Below are 21,468 nucleotides of genomic sequence, written 5' to 3'. Positions count from 1 at the left end.
CTGAAGATATTTTCAGGCGCAAACTTTGTTTGCTTTCACTGTGATAAAGGATTAAACTAAATTTATCATACTCAGTAGGGAAATACCTCTGTAATTCTCACATTCAGTTTTATTTCCCTTTTTATATATGGGTACTATGAGAGCTCTACTCCAATCATCGGGAATTTGTCCCTCTATCTAGGCTTTCTGAACTATGCAGTGCAGCCACTGTAAGACTCTTATAGCACATACTTCAGCATTTCTGGTCGAATATCATCTACTCCTGCTGCCTTTCCACATTTCAAGCCTTTGATGGCTTTTTATACTTCAAGTATGGATATGTATTCCTGACTGCATGCCTGGTCAGTGCTTTTTACCACTGTGCTGTCATCATTGCTTGTTTCATTTAGCAGTTTTTCAAAGTAATTAATCCATACTTCAAGGATATCTTTTTCTTCCATTTTCATGTCACCTTTATCATCTCTAACTCCTTTTACAGCACTCTTTCCTCCATTTCTAAGCTTCTTCAACAACCTCCAGAATATTTTGCCACCTCCTTGATATTTATTTTCTATATTCTTGCCAAAGTCCTCGCCATGACTTTTGTTTAGCTAGTTTTACACAGTGTTTAGCATTCTTGCATTTGTCTCTGTATTCTCTAAGAGCACAAGCTGACTTATTTGCCAGGAACTTTTGATATGCTTTCTTCTTTTCCTTCACTGCCTCTTTAACTTCCAGTGTCCACCATGGAGTTCTAATTTTTCTATCCTTGCAGACAACTTCACCATCTCTCTAGTCGAATTAATCAGGGCTTTCTTCAAGGCTTGATTCCTGTTCTCAAACTCTTTCATTTTTTCTTGAATAATCTTTGTGTATTTTAGTCTACAGTTTACATCTTATTATACATCTGAGAGCTGCTCAACTTTTATTCGCTTTAAAACTTTCTTACATGTCATTCTTTTCAATATGAAATTCAATTTTATCCTGCTCAAGACTAAATAATGATCAAATTCTCTGTACGCTCTGGTGTCCTGCACCAGGGAGAAAACATCACTGTCAACAATAACATAGTCATTGAGACTTTTCTTATTCCTTGCCTCTTCTCTCCACATGAATTTGTGCACATTTTTATGTTTGAACATGGTGTTAGTAATAACCAGTCCATGTCCTGAGCAGAAATCCAACAGGTATTTGCCATTATTATTAGCTTTGCTCTTTTCTCCAAATTTTCCCAAAATATTTTTGTGTCTGTGACAATCACTTCCTATTCTGCTATTTAGATCCCCAACAAGGACCAACTTTTCCTTTTTCATTGTGTCAGTAGCTTTCTCTAGAGCCTCAAAAAATTCCTCCACTTCTACTTTAGTAGAGCCTTCTGTGGGACCAGAGGCACAAATAAGTCTCATTGTCCAGTTTCCCATTCTGATATTTCGCCACATCACTCTACCTGAGACTGCCTGCCATTCAAGAAGATTAGCCTCGTATTTAGTGTTGAATACTATTAATCCTTCTTTTCCTTGATTTTCATTGCCTGAATATAACATTTTGTATTTATTGCTCAGAAAGATCTCACCAGTTTTTGTCTTTTTTTGTTTCAGTCACCCCCTATTATGTTGATCTGGTACTTATCTAATTCCTCAGCTAGCTCCATTTCTTTGCCATTCAGGCTTCTTATGTTGATAGTATCAATCTTTAACTCTGGTGATGTTGAGTTGGGGTGTGATTTCAGATTCGTTCCAGTAGCTGACTTTTCGCTGTTCGCCCTGGTTCCCTGGCGAAAACAATGGGGGCCTTGTTTAACTGGGCGACACCCCAGCCGGCATGAAATTTTGTCATGTTGTACTATCATTTTTTATTTTGGTTTGGCTAAATCCCAAATTGCCAGCCCATCCTCGTTCGTTCAGTATCCAAGTAGATACCCAACAGGGTGCACCACGAGAAGGTGAGGATTGGACATTAGGTCAGAAGCCCTGATCGGTTCTCCGCATTCCTTTAAAGGCTATGTGGAGGTCTCCTCTCAGTTATACAGCTTTGACCCTTAAGCACCCCGGCCCAATGTTTGGGATGCAATAGGGAGACACACTGCTGCTCAAAATTCCCCTCTAGAAAACATACAAGTCTTATCCTTGCTCTGATGGAGAAGTGGACCAGTTTGCCTTAAGAACTCCAGAATCACTTGGTGTTAAGCATGTTACAATGTTGTGAGAGCTGTATCGCAGTTCTGGGTAGACATATTCCATACTGAAATATCTCTCCACACAATTTTCTGTAAAGACTGTACATTAATTCTTTAATGTACATCCTTAGGAAATTTGTAACTTTTTCCAGAAACATACTACAATTTAATTTGTACGAAATTTATAACACAGGTTTTGTGTAAAATAATTTATTAGTATGCTGGCAATAAATTTATGTCATATTTGGCTGTAGTCATGAAAACCTTTTCACATACAGGTAGAAACGTAGTTCTTCCTTAGCTTTTGAAAACCAGTGTATTAGTTTATTAATGTGAAAATGTATGTATCAATTTAGATAAAGAGAAATAATAAAAGGAAACTTAAAATATTCCCTTTATACTATTATTTAAATTAAGGGGATATTAAATCCCACATTATTTCAAAGCCGAATAAGAAACTCAAAGATCGGAATCAAAGAGTTTCATGCCTTTATAGATTCTTAGAAGTCTAGTATCCTAAACCTTAATATTAGATATGTGTCGTAAGAAAAATGTATAACTGTTCAACCTTTTTCCTTACAAATTCGGAAAAGAAATGGGAATATAGCAATACCCTCCAAAGGGGGGATATGGCTGTCATTCTGTTTTTACCTGTAGTTTTTAGTGTTAATATAATTCTATATTTTTAAAAGGCTACTGGTACACTGGTAATAAGAAGCAAGATGATCCAGTTAATTCCATTTCCATATTATGTTTAGACATTCAAATGATTTTAGTTTATTTATTTCGTGTGGGGTTCCCCCTTTCCTCAACCGTCCTTTAGGACTGGCTGAGCCCTCCTAATGAGGGATTAAGTATGAAGTACAGGGTGTTCGGGATAAATTTGACAGCTTCGTAAGGAAAAAGAAAATCTTCTTTGTATCTATTAAATTTAATGAATTGACAAAAAAACATTACAGGCAGAGTTAATTACAATACTATCAACAAGATTTACTCAAAATAACCACCATTAGCATCGATCACAGCTTCAATTCTGCTTCGGAACCTCGAACAAGCTGATGCTACAGTCTCCCTGGGAAGGGCCGCAAAAACTGTTTTAATTTTATCCATTAACTGGGCTTTTGTATTACTGGAAGTGCGATTGGTGTCTTTTTCAACTGCGCCCCATACAAAATAATCCATGGGGTTAAGGTCTGGGGAGTTTGGAGGCCAAACATTTGGACTGGTGAAGTCGTAGAAATTTTCAGACAACCATTTTTGACTTTTCCCAGAGGTGTGGCAAGGGGCCGAATCCTGCTGCCATACATACGGCCTACCATTGGCTACCCTTGTTATCCAGGGCTTGACTACAGTTAGCAACTCCACGAACAAAGCCCGAATTCCAATGCCAGGGTTCTTCAACACCTGTTCCTGCAGATTTGCGAGGAATTCTGCTGTACGAACGCAATCAGATCGTCTGCTAGGGATCTTTCTTCTTGCTACATCCTCGTAGTCACCATTGCAAGTCTCTAGTTCATTCCTGATTGTTTTTACTGCATTCAGGGAGCACTGGGCAGCAGTCGTAATATCCTTATTTTGATGGCGGGCACGAATCATCATGATACAAGTTATTCTCTTCCATGATTCAGGTGGGTTCCAGCTATCCATCCTTTCTGACATCTTGTATATGAATGAAGAAGGGTCCAAACTTTTAAATGAAGAGAAGTGTGTGTTAATACATGTAACTTACGGAAAAATATAATTAATTATAAATATGTCAAATTTATCCCGAACACCCTGTAGATCTGTGTGTCTGTGTTCATGGGGCCAGTTTGCCTGTTCTGAGGGATGAAAAACCCGAGTTTCCCGGTGAAAAACCCTCTACCTCCATATGAGACTGGCTCACCTTTAGTCGAAAGAGACCAGATAAAGTTCCTCATGTGTTGGATGGGAATTAAACCCAGGTGTTTCCAACCAAAGGGCCTCGTCTATACTGACTGAGCTATGAAGGCTCTAATGATTTTAGTAAGAGATTTTCAAAGCTTTCAATATGCAGGAACATTACAAACTGTAGCAGGCCATTAAACTGAGCAAACATTATAGATAATGAAAAAAAATTAAACTTTATATGGTGAAAACAAGAAAATGCTCAGTGTATGTTGGTTATACTGGGGATGGGGGAAGCATATATTATGAATATGAATATAGTTATAAAAACATGACATTTTATGAATGTTTTTTAATGATTTTTACAAGTTTTAAGTGGAACTTGAGGCATACTTATCGGCATTAAGAAAACAAACATATGTGATGGATTATTACCAATTTAAAGAAAATATTTAGATCTGAAACTTGCAAATCATTTTCTGAATTCTACCTTTTTTTGAACTGTCACAGTAATTAATAATCAAAAAAAAAAAAAGAGAGTAAAATTATCAACAATGGATGCATCTCTTGCATAGATGTAATTTCAAATCCAAGCTCTTATTCAATGAGTGACTATTTTCCCATCAAAATTTAGAAAGGTTATCATTACTGTTGTAATTGTGTGGAATGATGTATTGAGTTCATATTTACTAATAATGCTAGCACTGAATGCATTCCTCATTTATGAAGTTTGTTGCTATTATTCTAGTTTTTTGAATTGTCAATTAACGCTGAAAGTGATCTGTTAGTTTCAGATTAAAATATTTGGTTATTGTTATATTAGTTATTATATTGGTTATATTAGTAAACTTTTTTTTATGTCTGTGTCCTTATAGTCTAAATTTTATAAATGATACCTAAACAATGTTCTGCAATTATCTTTAATAATATGAAAAAGAGATATTTTTTTAATATACTAACCTAAAGAACTCTCTCCAGCTTCATTTCCTGACATGCGTGCCATGTGATCTAAACCTATCCTCTCTGCTTCTTCTGTTGCAAGGGTATATGACAGCTCCACAAATAACATTGTAGCCTAGAAAACAACATTATTATGAACTATTTCAAATTATATACTAACTCAATCTATTAGCAAATCATTAAATAATTCTTTTATTTTTATTCTTATTCAGCCAATCATGAATGAAATGAGTGGTTACTCTTTCTGCTTCTTTTGATCAAACTATACTGAATTTATATTAACCATTAAATAATTCTTTTATTTAATGATATACTAATTGGACGAATACGAATTTTTATCCGTATTCATCCAATTATACATGAAATGAGTGATCACTGTTGAAGTTCTTATGATCAAACCTGTTAAAATGGATGACCTGCTAGCAGCCATTTATTAAAACATCAATATTAAAAGCCATTATGATGATTACAACTTATTTTATTGAGAGGATTCCATTATAATACACATAAATAAATATACCATAATTTAATATCACTGCCTATATAAAAAGTTGCTTGTTCAGCCCTGCAATAACAAATATTTATGTTACTTATTAACAGATAATGCTGCTGATGCTAAACCAGCAGAAAAAAGAACACCGTAGGTTTGGTTCTAGTTACTGACTAGAGGAACTTTTTCTACTTCTTTTTTTTCCCCTTCAGTACTTTCGCAAGTCAATTGCTCTTTGGCACAAGTAAGTAGGACTTTTAATCTTGGCAAGTCAGATTTTTTTACTCAAAACTAAGAAACACTGACCATAGAAATGACAGTATTTCAAACAGTAATACAAACTAAGAAGTAACAGAATGCACACACACACACACAAAAAAAAAAATGGAAGCAGTTGTCGACAATACTCTATCACTCATAACTGTACAAATCATCAATAGCCATTAATTCCAATAGAGCCTACATTCTTTGTTCCAATGAGGCTTCTCTTGCAGAAAAGCTCAACCACATACACCATATCTTCCTATATAATGAAAATTCCCACAGAATCAAAAAATGAATTCTTCTTCCCCATCCATGACCTTTTCAGAAAGATTTCACTAATGCTATCACCATCCTCTATATTTGAGGCACTCAGGAAAAAAGAGTCAGAATTCTAAAGAAATACAACATCTACATAGTTTTCAAGCCCCACTTGAAACTAACGACCCTTATCCATTCCACTAATGACCAACTCCCTCCTTTCTCAGTTCCTGGTGTATATAGAGTTCCCCTCCTGGAGGTTGGCCTACTATGGACTGACAGAGACAGTCACTATCTGCATAGAAGAACACAAAATTACATCTGCAATCATGACTCTGGTCAACTGATGCTACTCATAGACTCATTTGAAAAAAAGAACAACACCATACTCTACAAAAGCAAGTTTCAAAGAGAAAGACTGTTTTTGAATCTTCAGAAATCAGCTTAACTCAAATAAACAATATGTAATTAATAATAAGTATATTGTGCATGCACACTAATGTTTTTTTAATGTAATTCCTATTGTCATTTAACACGTTCATTGCCTATCGCGCGATGCGAGTTCTCACCAAACGGTCGATCACGTGGACGTCGTTAACTAAATAAAAAAATTAAAAAAATTTGGCCACCACATGAAATTCCAATTTTCAGCTTGGCAATGAAAGTGTTAATAACTGTACTGATGATGTCTTATGACACTTAAGATGAAATATTTATATATTAAAAAGTTAATTACTGTGACATACATGTGATTTTTTAGTTATAAATACTCCATAGGTTTCACTATATAAGAAAGCAGCAGGCCAGAACAATCACAAGTGTTGTACAGAAAGTTAAGTCTGAGTATGAAAAGAAACTGCCTCTGCAAGTTAAAGACAACCCAAAAGAATTCTCTACTGAATGAAGATTTATTTATTCATATGGAGTTTCCTCATTTTTCTCCCCCATCCCTTTTGGGCAAGTTGAGCTCCCTCATGGGGGGGGGTAAGTATTTATGGCTGTAGATCCATGTGTGTTCATGGGGCCGGTTTGCCTGCTTGCGGGCAGAAAAAACGCTACTGACCGTGCCCAATTTGACAATTTGACTGGCTAACTTGGCTATGGCTGAGGAAGATCCTCAAATTCTTCACATCTTCGACGGGAATCGAACCTGGGACACTCCTTCCCCAGTCATAGGGTTGCGAAGCGCACAGCCACTAGGCTAACCGCGTGGACACTGAATGAAGATGGTATGCGGCGACTGACGCAGAAGTGATTGTTCAATTAATGAGTAGCCATTTTGCTAAAAGCTATCAACCTGGCACATGCAACATTGAACTTGCCACTACCTCTTCACTGTAAGAGGAAACTCACGTGCATATGAGGAGGAAGTATTAGAGCCATTGCACAAACGAATAAGAATTCAGCAAACTAATGGGATATCGGCATGGATGCTAAAAGTTTGTTCAGCTGAACTGGCTATATAATTTGAGTCTCAGAACAGGGAAGATTCTACAGGAGTGGAAAGAATGTATGCTAATCCCATTGCACAAGGAAGGGTTGGATACATCAGTCCAAAGACTGACATATCCAGCTATTGACCAATCAGTATCTCTGGAGTGGCGGTAAAGATTTTGGAAAAGTTGGTTAGCGCTCGCATTCAGAAATGGATTGCCAGAGAATCTCTACTTTGCATTGAATAGCATGGATTTATTCAGGCACTCCTAATCATTTACCATGATTAGGAGTGTGCCTGATGAAATTGTGCTTTCATATGTGAAGATTAAAAATGTTAATGATGTCAACAGAATTTGATAGGGAAGATCATGTTTTAGCAACTTGCTCACATTCTATAATAATGTTACCATAGAGCTAGACAAGGGAAATGGACACACCATGATACTTTTGGAATTTGCTAAAGATTCTAACCGAATACAGCATGGAAGACTGTTCCCGAAATTGGGGAATATGGGTTTGGATTATATATTACCATGTGGATAAGAGGATGGCTGACTGACAGATATCAAAAAGTGGTATAAGGGGGATGTGAATCTGCATGATTCGAGGTACCTAGTGGTGTGTCTCAAGGTTCAGTCCTTGGTCCATTGTTATTCAATCGATACATTAATGACATTGGGAAGGATTTGACAGGTGACATACAGCTGTTTGCCAATGACACAAAGATAGGTAAGGTAATCAAGAGTGCTGCTGATATGCAGTATTTACAGAATGATGAAAGTAAAGTAAAGAGATATTATATTGAGATTCCATGATTAGGAGTGTGCCTGATGAAATTGTGCTTTCATATGTGAAGATTAAAAATGTAATGATGCTGTCAATTTCAGCAAGGGAAAGTAATAAAAGAGTCGACAAATTTGACTAGAACAATAACTTAAAAGGTTAAAGATTATGAAAGAGCTGGAAGAAGTAAAAAAGAAGATAGTAAGTAAAGATGTTAAGTATCTTGCCAAAGTATGAAATTAATGAAATGAAAAGAAGAACCATGATTGCAAATGAGTCAATGTGTTGGAGGAATGAAGTAAACTTTGTAGATTGGAGAAATGAATTTTATGGTCAAAAGGAAAGGACATGTACATGCCTGAAGCACTCCAATTAAATGAATTTGAAGTTAGGTGTTGGAAAAGGATTTTTCAGTAAGAGAATGAACATGCAGAATCAGGAAACTAAGAATACTAGAGAGATGCAGGTATATGTGTATACTCATTTAAAGTGTATGTATGTGATAATTAGAAACATCATAAAATAGTAATTGCAGTTTCTCTGATCTGAAATATGAATGAAAAACTGATTTTAAAAATTCAAGGTTACTTATGGACCCAAGAGGACATTGCAATGCATGTATACTAATCCAGAAGTATCAGGAACAAGGATGAAGTTTGATGCACCAGTTAGCCTAAGCTGGCTAAAAATTATAAGGATTAGCAAGACTTGGTTCACAGAAAGACTGTGTCCAGGGATAGAATGCAAGGGATGCTGTTAACGAGTTTTTAAAAGCACTGCTGACATAGTAAGCAATGAAATGTGGAAACAAGAGGTTTAACAACACTTTATTAGTCAAATACTTCAATCTGAACATAACAAATCATCATTGATAAACAGACAACTTCAACAAGGTAGAATAAAAATATCAAATTTAAAATGGCAACAGTGCTGTATACAAGGCTGGACCAAAAGATTTTGTGATGGTATCAACTATATATTGGCTAGACCAGTCTCCTCAGACTTTTTTTTATAGATGATACAAAAATTAATATCCCTGTAGTGTTTTCTCAACGAGAATGTCCTGGTTGGTCAAAGTAAGAGAAAGCGATTGAGATGGTGATCACAAGGAACTTGATAAACAACTAGGAGGGACAGAGAAGACTGTTTTATCCTGGGTGGAAGGAGATAAAAAAGAAAGCTTGTTGAAAAACAGAAAAAAAAGTGAGCATTAAATTATACCACTTCAGGAACTTCAAACGTAGTTCAGAGTTCTTAGGAATAGACTTGTAATAGTCAAAGATGTAGTGAATATTGCATGGGAAGAAGCCATTCTACTGAAATACATTGAATGTTCTAGTCAGAGATCATAAGGGTTGAAGCAAATGAAATAAGCTCCTTCAGCATCATTTTTTTTTTTTTTTGAGACAAATGATGTGCCAAAAACTTGCTGTACACGAGCATAAAACACAAGGATTTCTGAGAAGGGAAATTTTCTATCTTCACAGTGAAGTTGAATATAGGAGTGTATAGTTGAATATAGTTGAATATAGGCGAGTAGGCCAGCTGATTTTAGTTAGGAATGAAGATAGAGCATATTCAGGTGAAACTTCTAATAATAACCAAAATGATTGCCGAGATTGTATGGAGAAGAATAAGCCATTTTCTAGATGCTCGTAGAAATCAGCTAAGGTGGGAGAGAGAGAGAGAGAGAGAGAGAGAGAGAGAGAGAGAGAGAGAGAGCTATACTCATGGCAGTACCTTTGATCTGCTTATAAAGTTTATTTGTGTAGATAAACTCACCAATATGAATGACAAAATTAAACAAATTAACTATGTCTGGAGGAAATGCCTGTAATAACTTAAGAGTTTCAGCAATAGGTACATTCATAAACAAGCAATGAGTGTCAAAACTGACAGGGGATGTCAGTCAGCTATAAAGATAAATTTTTTATTGTGGTGAAGAACTTGAAGTTTTTTTTTTTAACAAAAGAGCAAGAACAGCCAATGAGAGAGTTTAAGAGCTAAGATTTTGCAAAGCAATAAGCAGGATTGGTTGGTTGATGGTTTATTGGCGCAAAGACAGCAAAGGTCATACTGCACTACAGCAGTCAGAGTTAAATTAGTAAATCATATGTATGTAGTAGAACATTTCACAGACCACTCACCATCTTGGTTGCTTGCCACAGAATCCTCTTTAACATTTCCCATCCCCAAGAAACCCAGGAGACCAGACAATCAATGTCAAATCCTACTCAACCTGAGCACAGTAATAGAGATGCGGATGTATCAAGGTCATAAAGAAGAATAACTTTCTTAGTTCTACTTGTTAGTGTGTTCTTCAAGAGCCAAGTAATCTTATGAGCTACCTTAACAAACTTAGCAATATGTCCACCAAACTTCAACTCCTAGTCTACGACCACTCCTAAATCCCTAGCTTCATCTATTTCCTGGAGTACAGTGTCATCAATGTAGTACAGCTTGCAATCTATCTATCCCAAAATGTATAACTTTACATTTCTCCACATTAAACCAACACCCATTATCTTTTGCCCATCATCATCTCTCCTCATCCATCCTAGGACAGGTTGAGCACCCCCCCTCTACCGAGGAGGTTTACAGCTGATTTGTACAGCCAGGTCATCGCTCCTTGCTGCATCCTCTAAGGGCAGTGCTTCTGACTAATCCGTGTGTGTGTTCACAGGACCGGTTTGCCTGTTAGGGGGAAGAAAAACGAATTTCCGAGTGAAAAAACCCCTACCTCCATATGGGACTGGCTAACTGACCTTTAGTCAATAGACAACAGATGAAACTTCCTCATGTCTTGGATGGGAATCGAACCCAAGTCTTTCCGACCAAAAAGCTTCGTCTATACCGACTGAGTTACAGAGGCTCTCTTTTGCTCATACTGAATATTTCCTTTCAGGTTAATTCCTGTATCGTTTATGTAAAAATTAAACAGTAATGGTCCTAACACCAAACCTTGCAGCATGCCACTACTTTATCCAACTCAGCTGTCACTCCGTTATATAAAATAAATTATCAAGGCATGAACAACCCTTCCCAAAGCCATGTTGTCTCTCATAGAGTATCATATTCTTATCTACCCATTTCTGAATTCTCCTTTTGACACATTTTTCCAGTACCTTTACCACCACTCCTGAGATATTGATTGGTCTATAATTTGCTACTGCAGTCTTAGCACCTCCCTTATTCTAGGGAATTATTTTGCCCTCTTTCCACTGCCTTGGAATTCTATCAGAGCCGAGATTTAAATTAAAGAACCTAATCAAAGGTATTGTCAGTTCCCTTGCACATTCCTATAAAATGTGAGCTGATATCCCATCTAATTCCAAGCTGTATTCACAATGAGATTCTGTAATATCTTAAAAACCTCGATTTCATACTGTTACCACACAAGAAGATTCTGCCACACGTCACAGCATTAGTTTCACTTGATGATATATCCTTGCAAAGTGGTCACTCAATAACTTAACTATTTTATCTGCTTCTCTCACTTTGTGAACATCAGCACTCATTATGGTTATTCTTCCATAATCATTCTTCCTCTTACTTGCCACATAACGAAAGAAATTTTTGGGATTTCCCTTGGCCTACTTGGCTAGTTTCTTCTTGTAATCTGATTGTGCCTTCCTTACCGTACTGGTCACCCTTTTTGCTTGACCTTTGTACTGTTCATGAGTTTGCTGGACACTTTTCCTTATATACTATCCACAGCATTTTCTTTTTCTGAAGTTCATGCTTAATGATATTACTCATCCATCTAACTCCTACCTGATTAACCTTCCCTATCATAGGTATACAATTTAATATAGCATCCTCTAGATATCCCTTAACTCTCTCCCATGCACTACTAACATCTCCTTGAATGTTTTATGCCAAGGTACAGCTCCAAGCTTCCTCCTCCTAAGCTTGTCAAAATCACCTACCTTGTAATTCCCTACTGCTTCTCGACAGAAAATTTTTATTTTTTATAATCTCTCAAGTCAAGACTGCATAGTCACTTTGCTCAATCAAAGGCATTGTGGCCACCTTAATTACAGATAGCTCTTCTAATCCTATGACCAAATCCAATGCTCTTGCACTTCAAGTACCCTCCATCACATGTTGCCACAAGTAATTATCTCTCGGTAAGTATATAAATTCCATTTGTTCCTGACATTGATCTCTCTTCCTTCCAATCTATATCACTACAGTTGCAGTCTCCATAATAATCACTCATCCTGCACTCACTGTACTAATTTGCCAATGCATGTCTTCCAAATCATTCCTTGAACCCCCCCCCACCCCCGACCTATAACTACAACCAATCGTATATTTTATCTTACTGGCCTTGATCTCACACCAGACTGCTTCAAATGAACAGCCATCCTTCCACCTATCTTTTATTCTCTTTGGCTGCAATTCATCCGCTATCATCAGCAGTATCCCCCCCCCCCATCCTATCTTCTCTATCTCCACGGAAAATACTAAATCCTTCAGATTCTATCCCTGTAATTACATCATCTGCTTTAAGCCAAGTCTCACTTCCTGAATTGCCCATCCTATTCAATATTTGGGCTTGAGAGACTAGATCTTGCACTTGTTGTTCATTCTCATAATCACTCACCTAAGTCTTCACACACACAGTCATCTGCATCCACCCTAATTGCTTAAGTTTTCGTGAATTTTCACTTCACCATGCTCAGTAAACAAAACTCTATCTAGACACCTTAACACCAAAACCATTTAGATGCAGTTCATCAGCTTTCTGTAAAACACAGACCATAGGTCCACAAACTGTACATCATTCTTTCTGCACAACCTATGTATTGATTCATTTGCTATCAAAGCCCCCCCCCCCTCAATTTGTTTGCTTTTATCATAGCATAGCAAAAGACTTACATTTTTACCTTCTTGCTCTTCATTTTTATTTCATCCAACAACTCTTGCATGTTCTCCCTCATAGAATACCTCTCAGATCATTAGTGCCAACCAAGACAGTTCTTTTTGCATCTGGATGGCAAGACTAATATAATTTGGGGTGGGGGGGGGGGGGGGTGGGGGGGGGGGGGGGTGGGGGGGGGGGGGGGTGGGGGGGGGGGGGGGTGGGGGGGGGGGGGGGTGGGGGGGGGGGGGGGTGGGGGGGGGGGGGGGTGGGGGGGGGGGGGGGTGGGGGGGGGGGGGGGTGGGGGGGGGGGGGGGTGGGGGGGGGGGGGGGTGGGGGGGGGGGGGGGTGGGGGGGGGGGGGGGTGGGGGGGGGGGGGGGTGGGGGGGGGGGGGGGTGGGGGGGGGGGGGGGTGGGGGGGGGGGGGGGTGGGGGGGGGGGGGGGTGGGGGGGGGGGGGGGTGGGGGGGGGGGGGGGTGGGGGGGGGGGGGGGTGGGGGGGGGGGGGGGTGGGGGGGGGGGGGGGTGGGGGGGGGGGGGGGTGGGGGGGGGGGGGGGTGGGGGGGGGGGGGGGTGGGGGGGGGGGGGGGTGGGGGGGGGGGGGGGTGGGGGGGGGGGGGGGTGGGGGGGGGGGGGGGTGGGGGGGGGGGGGGAGACCTCAATAAAGGTCGAAACTAGTCTGGGTAGATGGCCAATCCCTTTAATGCATAACAGTATACATATCCACATAGGAAATGTGTTTTGCATTATGGGAGATACTGGGTTAGAAGTGCCTGGTAGCTTGCTCCACCTTTGCCACGAGTTGCCTTGGTGTTGAACTACTTACTGGATAAGATAGTACAACACTATATATTTAGTCCTGAAGATATTTTCAGGCGCAAACTTTGTTTGCTCGCACTGGGATAAAGGATTAAACTAAATCTATTATTATAGTCTAACCTAGTGATAAACAAATTTTCAACATCTTTCTCTAAATCCAGAGTAATTTTTAAAAAAGGTGATAAACCTTTTGGCAACTCCCATAGGCACAGATGACTTGCTACTGCTTCTGCCTGGTATCTCCAGCTCTGGGCCTGGCTCCCACTGAAGAGACCTCAATAAAGGTCGAAACTAGTCTGGGTAGATGGCCAATCCCTTTAATGCATAACAGTATACATATCCACATAGGAAATGTGTTTTGCATTATGGGAGATACTGGGTTGGAAGTGCCTGGTAGCTTGCTCCACCTTTGCCACGAGTTGCCTTGGTGTTGAACTACTTACTGGATAAGATAGTACAACACTATATTTAGTCCTGAAGATATTTTCAGGCGCAAACTTTGTTTGCTCTCACTGGGATAAAGGATTAAACTAAATCTATTATAGATCTGTACTTAAGTTTTGTAGATCTGGAAAAGGCATACAACAAGGTGTCTTGGGAAAAGCTTTTCAAAACACTATAATTATATAGGTTGAAACGAATATTATACAGAGCAATACATGATCTATATGTAAGTTGTCAGTCAACAGTTTGAATTGAAGGATTATGAAACTGCATTATGAAAAAAAGTAGCATCAATCCTGATATTAGAATTGGAGATGTCAAACTTACTCTTTGCTTTATGCAGATGATGTTGTACTCCTAAACACAACTAGTCCAAGTCTCCAGGATTCACTAACTAAATTGAATAACAGCTGTAACAAATTTGGCATGAAAATCAGTATAAAAAGACCAAACCTATGAAAATAGGCAGGAGAATAGAAAAACTTCAGCTGCATTCTAAATGGAGATCCTACAGAACAAGCAAAATATATCAGCTATTAGGCACAGTTTTAATGAAGATGGCAGGTTAAATCTGGAAATAGACGAGAGAATAAGTAAAACTGGTATGGTGGGTAGCTAGCTGAATAAATTTATATTAAATAAGAGATAATATTAGCCAAAACATCAAACATAGTCTCGTACCAGGCAATGAAATTTATCACTCACCTAAAAGATTCATGAACATCAATGCCCACAGTGGGATTTGAACCTGCAGTCGGACTATGGTCAGAGAGAAGATACACTAACCACTTGGATAACCAAGCTGGCAACCTTAGCTAAATTTCCTCCACAATATTAAGCATAACTTGTCTACTCAACAAATGATGCCAACAATCTACATCTTAATTTTTTTTTTTTCGGTATTGCTCAAGGCTAAACTCCCTTTAGACAGCCATTTAACTGTTACATAAGCCAGCAAATGAGCAGTTGTTGTAGTTATGGATACATTTGCTTACAGCACATAAATATCCCTTCTTTTATGCAATCAAACCACCTTCCAAGAGATTGATCACAATCCCACTAATAGCCAGATCAACAGACTAAATTGTTTACAGGATGAAGTTGTCAGCTAAGACAACATTCTATTGAATAATTGAATATTCATTTTGGTAGAACCCCTTGTTTCTATGGTCTGCCAAAAAACCCAGAAAGAAGAGGACTCGTCTTAGATCAATCAGTGACTGTTGATTCTCCTACTTATTCCCCTCTCTGTGAGACACCTCTTTGTGGTGGAGGGGACTTCCCAGTGATGATACTGGTCCTTTTATTCTCCTTCTTTTTCTTCCTGTATTCTTCGTTCTACTAATCTGAGTTTTTTTTTTTTTTTCTATTCTTTCTTCCAGACTACCATCACTGGGATCCAACACCTTGCCACCGTATTTGCTATGCGATCCACGGAGATCCAGAAAGAGGGGCGGCCTGGGAATCTTGCACTACTTTGGCCTCTACTTCAGCAAGATAGGCAGTCCTGGATTGTCTGGCTGGTATCAATCAGCTATTAGGCTTGCCTGCAAGGGTTAAGGGTATTGCAGTAAATCTCCTTTCCAATGCCCACTGACTGGCAAGCAATGACTGCACTCGGGATATGTTAAGAGCTTAAAGATCAGAGAGTGGCAGGTGTGAGGTGAAACCTGATACATAGGGATGATCACCTGTTTCCAACCAAGAACATCATCCCTACTTTTGATACATCTAAGCCTCCAACAGCTATAAAAGCACAGTATCTCAACTGTCCAATGAGATTGTACATCTCTAATCCACTAAGATGATTTCAATGTTAGAAATGTGGACATGCCCAAACTGCTTGTTGTGGCTCTATCACCTGTGCGTGTTGTGATAGTAAAGAAAGTCAAACGTGTTAGCTGTTAGGGAGATCACTCAGCTTACTCACATGCATGTCAGAAGTGAAAAATGAAAAAGAAATATAAAAAATTAAAACAGAACAAAATATATCAGGATGCAAAAAGGAAGTTAGCTGCCACCACACCTGTTCTCAGATCCTCTTATGCTGAGAAGGTGGCAGGCAAAGAAAAATTCAACAGCATCACAAATATGTATGTCTATTCCACCATACCAACTTTATGATCGTGAGTGCTTCTCTGCTGAGTGCATCAATCTCATGACCTACAGTCCAACTCCAGAAGCAACTCCAAAAATGGTTCCATTCAAAAGAGAACTTACTTGTCAAAAAAATTATATCAAGGATATCAACTAAAGATAAACCACAAGACACTCCCACAGAAAAAAATGGATACTTTGGTATCCACTGAAAGTAAATTAAACTTGCCAACTGACTCTGACACATCAGATCTACTGAATACAGGTAGTTTTCACTTTACGAATTCCCGCTTTATGAATTTTTCGGTTGGAATTTTTATTTTAAATTGTGCATGGTGAAGGAGATTACACGTATATAATGACATAATGATCAGTTAGAATGAGCCTAAGTCCCTCACCAATCTTCACAATGCAAGTGTATTCGTAGTTTTCTTCAATTACACCTGATTTTTTTATTTTGTTTTCTTTTTCCCTATAACCCACTCAATTTTCCAACAATGTCAAAAAGAAGCAACAGTGCAAAACCAGAAAATGAGCAAAAGAAATAAAGAAAAGCAATTACGTTAGAGAAAAAATATGAAATTATTACCAGCGATCAAGCAGGTAGCACTGTTAAAGCTCTTTCTGAGAAATTTTCTCTCGCATCTTCTACAGTTGCACTATTTTAAAAGATAAAGAAAAATATTTAAAAGAAGTAAAAAAAAAAAAAAAACTACGAAAGGAGTATGGCATAAACTTTGTCCTAGTTTAGTGATAATTTTGAAGGCTTTGAAGACCCAAAAAAGATTGTGAATTCTGAAACTCAAGGGATCTTAGGTATGCCTAACCAGTTGAAAATGGAAGTTTTGGAAGGTGATGTTAATGAGCTGCTTCAATCTCACACTATGGAACTCTCACCCAATGATCTCCTTGAATTAGAGGAACAAGAAAGAAACGAAGAAAAAACAGACAAAGAAGATAACGAACATGAAGCTCTAACTCGGTTTTTCACTTTAAAAGGCCTAGAAGAAGCATTTAAACTTCTCAAAAAAAGCGCAAGCAATCTTTGAATCACAGGATTCAGACTTAGAACGATTTAGTAAATTTTCCCACAAAATGAATAATGCTTCTGCTTACTATCGTGCTATTTTAAATGAATGAAAAGAAGTGAAAGTCAACAAAGCAGATGACACTTAAGGTCTTCTTTGAAAAAAAAAAACAGATGCACCAAAGCTTGCTAATACATTTCCTACTACATCGACGGCTGCCAATTCACCCGGCGATATAGAAAAATGAGCTTTTTTTTTTTTTTTTCAAAGAATTTTTTTTAATTAAAAATTTTTCTTATGTTATTTTTTAAATATGTAAATGTTCGGCCAGTAAAATCTTTTCTTATCATTCAATATTAGTTTTATATTTTATAAATTCCTTCTTACGAATGCAACTCTTGCTTATAACATTATTTCTAAGGCAAATAAACTACTGCTTCACGAATGGTCCCTAGGAACAATTAATTCGTAAAAGCAGGAGCTACCTGTATTTTACCAGAAGAAGAAGAGATGGACACTGACTGTCCATATTTCTCAACATCAGCTGATAAATAAATATAAACCTGAGAAAGGTGAGTCTTCAACTTCCCGAAAACTGGACAAGTCCACAAAGGCAAAACAATAGGATAATTTTTACAATAGAACTGTCATGAGTTTTGCCAGAATATCAATGACATCAAGATTTTACTGCAGAAACACAAACCTTTTCTCTTTCCATCTGCAGGAAACATATTTAAGATACAATCAGGACCCTAGCTTAAGGAATTTCACTATTGTACTCAAAGATAGAACTGGAGATGGTCCTACTCATGGAGGAGTAGCTATCCTAATGGCCACTCATATTCCTTTCCATCATGTCCAGCTTAACACTGCTTTGGAAGCAGCAGTAATATGCTTATCCATGATACTTCTTATTACAGTATGTTTAATTTGTTTATCACCGAGTACCAAGTTAAATGAAATCATCTTGATAACCTTATTTTGCAACTGCCCAAACCCATACTTCTTCTTCTAGGTGACTTTAATGGGAACACCAATGAACAAATCCTTGACAATAACGAACTCTCTCTTTTACATAATAGATATAATACTTTCTTCCATATACCTACCTGCTCATATTCTGTAATTGATCTTGTAATCTGCTCTCCTGCCATTTTTTGCTGTTCAAGTAAGATGTCGAAGACAACATCCACAAAAGTGACCATTTTTCTGTTATTTGCACAATGTCTTCACATGAACCATGTTCAGCTACACAGATGACCATATGGAAAATGGATCAGCTGACTGGAATACTTTTTCTCGTCTTGCAAAATTTAATGCTAATACAGACTGCATTAGCATTAAATATATAATACATATCTATATAACAGACTACATTGTCCAGGCAGCAATAGATTCAATTCTGAAAACATCATCTCGATTTCCACTCTATCCAAAGCCTTGGACAAACTCAGAATGCCAGGCAGCCAAAAAGATCAACACACACAGTGTGGGGTGTATTTTGTAGATACCCTACCACATCAAACTTAATAGCAAACCAAAAATTGGCAACACTTCTAAAACCCACTAAATCTCACACATACAAAGAAATATTAGACCACCACAACGTAGTCTACAAATTTCCTTGTCAAAAGGAAATTTGGTCTTTATGGGCAAGACTACAAGAACACTTCCGTGACTGTAACATCCCTATTCCAGAACATTTAAACACTAAAAAACGCAACATCAAAAAGAAAAATAGAACACAAAGTACAGGGAAAACAGAAATAGCAGTTCATTCCCTTAAAACAGAAACATACCCTTCAAATCTACAAGGCCATCATAATAGAGAGACAAAACAACGAAACAATGCTTAGAATATTGGAAACGATAGCCATAAAATGTGACGAGAACTCAAGGTCCACCGACCCTACATAATCTCCAAGTGTTGGAAGCTCTATAACATAAAAATGAGGTCACAACTCCGACCGATAGGCGAGAACACAAGTACTTCAAAGGCAGAAACACCAAGCTGACATGTCATAGCATCCACCTCCTCCATGAGTTCAGATGACAACATACACGGTTGAAATGGCTCACACCCTGTTAACCCTCTCCCCGGCCTCCTTTTCCCATAAACCCTTTCCCTTCCTCAAAAAAACAGTTTCTATTTTCAGCCCCCTCTTTCATCTCTTTCCCACCCTACAAAACAAGCACTCTGCCCGGCTTCTAGTCATTAAATTTATTTAATCATGTTATACAGCCGAGTAAATCTGTTGCATCAAATATATATATATATATAGATATAGATATATATGTATGTAAACTTACCTCGCCACTCACAAGATCAATAACAGATTCATACATGCTTACTGGTAGCTAGAATTAATAACATGATTATAAATACACATGATATATTAAAATATAAAATGAGGATGAATAATATACTAGAGATATACTGTTAAATTATAACATGTATACAAAAAAAAAACAATAAATAGCAGCTGAACACTATACAGACTTTTCACCATGAGTGCTTCCAAACATCTCTAGGTGATAGATCCAGTGTAAAACCACACCATTAATTGAGACCTGGAAAAAAGTAAGGTTATACATATGACCTCAAAGCAGAATTTCTGGATTATCTAATACATAGCGTGACCATAATAATAACGTGAGATGGTTTAACAAATTTTTTTGTAGTGGGATTGTCAAAAAATGTTAACAATAAAAATAATTTGGCTCAATAAACTTCTGGCAGTATATTTTCATCAAGCCTTTGCCAATTTTTCAACAATACAATATTGTTTAATAATTGTTTAATGTTCAACTGTTTTACCACTTCTTTTAATGAGAGCTTTTTTTACTTCTGGAAAAAGATATTTAAAGTATACATTTTATATCACTGGAAGAGCTATAATTTGCATTTGAAATTAATTCATTTTATTACCACAATGCTACTGAAGCTAAAATAGTGGACATAGTTCTGAGAGTGAATAATTTTAAATATATGATTTTATTCTATCTGTATGCTACAATAAAAAATAAATTTTTAAAAAATATACATGTGTGTGTGTTTATATATATATAGGCTTATGTAGCTCAGTGAAAGGGGCATTTGCATCTTCTGTGCTAAGCCCCCCCAAAGATAGACTTAAGTTCAAGTCTAGTTGCTGACTTGAGGAACTTTTTCTATGTCTTTATTTTTTTTCAACTGGTTCCCAAGTTAGTCAATCTCTGGCATGGGCAAGTGGATTTTTCTCCTGGACTCTGGGATTTTTCATCCCAAACTCAAGAAAATCGACAATATAACCCACACTATTTCAGACAATAACATATCCTCTTAGAGTTAGGTACCAAGAGATGACAGCACTTGTTTGTCAGTCTCTTCATTGGTTGCCACAGAATTAGTGATAGTCTTGAGCCAGGCAATCTTTGATTGGCTACTGGTATTTAAAATGCTCCCAGTCTCCAAAAGTTAAATAGGGCTAAAATGGCTTCACTTACTCCTATAAGAGATTTTTTTTTTTCAGTCATTGAAAGATATATAACAGGACTACAGCAAACTGTTTTGGCATCTGTTTTTTCTTCCTCTAGTAAGCATACTTCTTAAAGGTTATGCTTATTAGAGGAAGAAATCCAAAAAACAGTGGTAAATATGGTAGATACTAGGGCATGGATGTTTGAGATCGTCTTTCGCCTACATACATTCATTCATACAAATATATATACACACTCTCTCTCTCTCTCAATATGCAGTGATTCACCATGGGAGAAGCAGTCCAAAACCTCCTACAATGCGAAGCCCTGAAGTGGGTAAGATACAGGCTGAATATCATCATGATTATCAAGTGCGCCACCAACACTTAATGATGAATATTATACATCAAGTGTTCCAGATAAGATGCAAGCATACTTGAAAAGAGGCTAAGAAAAATAGTAGAACAGAAACTTGAAGAAGAACAAGATGGGTTTCAGGCCAGAGGTTGTCAAGATCAGATTTTGACTTCAAGAAACATAGT

At 37.8% G+C, this 21,468-nt stretch overlaps 1 protein-coding gene across 1 annotated transcript in view; it reads right to left on the bottom strand.

Annotated features, from left to right (window-relative positions):
* The window catches only part of CSN6 (COP9 signalosome subunit 6), a 143,455-nt gene that overhangs the window by 56,239 nt on the left and 65,748 nt on the right, over positions 1 to 21,468 (bottom strand). The window contains exons 5-6 of the mRNA XM_090401653.1: positions 19,778 to 19,825; positions 4,982 to 5,096 (exon numbers count right to left, since the gene is read on the bottom strand). Coding sequence (XP_090257779.1) covers positions 4,982 to 5,096; positions 19,778 to 19,825 — 163 coding nt within the window. The remainder of the gene's footprint in view (positions 1 to 4,981; positions 5,097 to 19,777; positions 19,826 to 21,468) is intronic.

This window comes from Typopeltis vanoorti, chromosome 12 (assembly GCF_054136105.1).
Source record: "Typopeltis vanoorti isolate ZY-2024b chromosome 12, IOZ_Tvanoo_1.0, whole genome shotgun sequence".
Lineage (NCBI taxonomy): Eukaryota > Metazoa > Arthropoda > Arachnida > Uropygi > Thelyphonidae > Typopeltis > Typopeltis vanoorti.
Note: the sequence above shows the minus strand (reverse complement) of the source record. Positions and strands in the feature narration are given on the sequence as shown.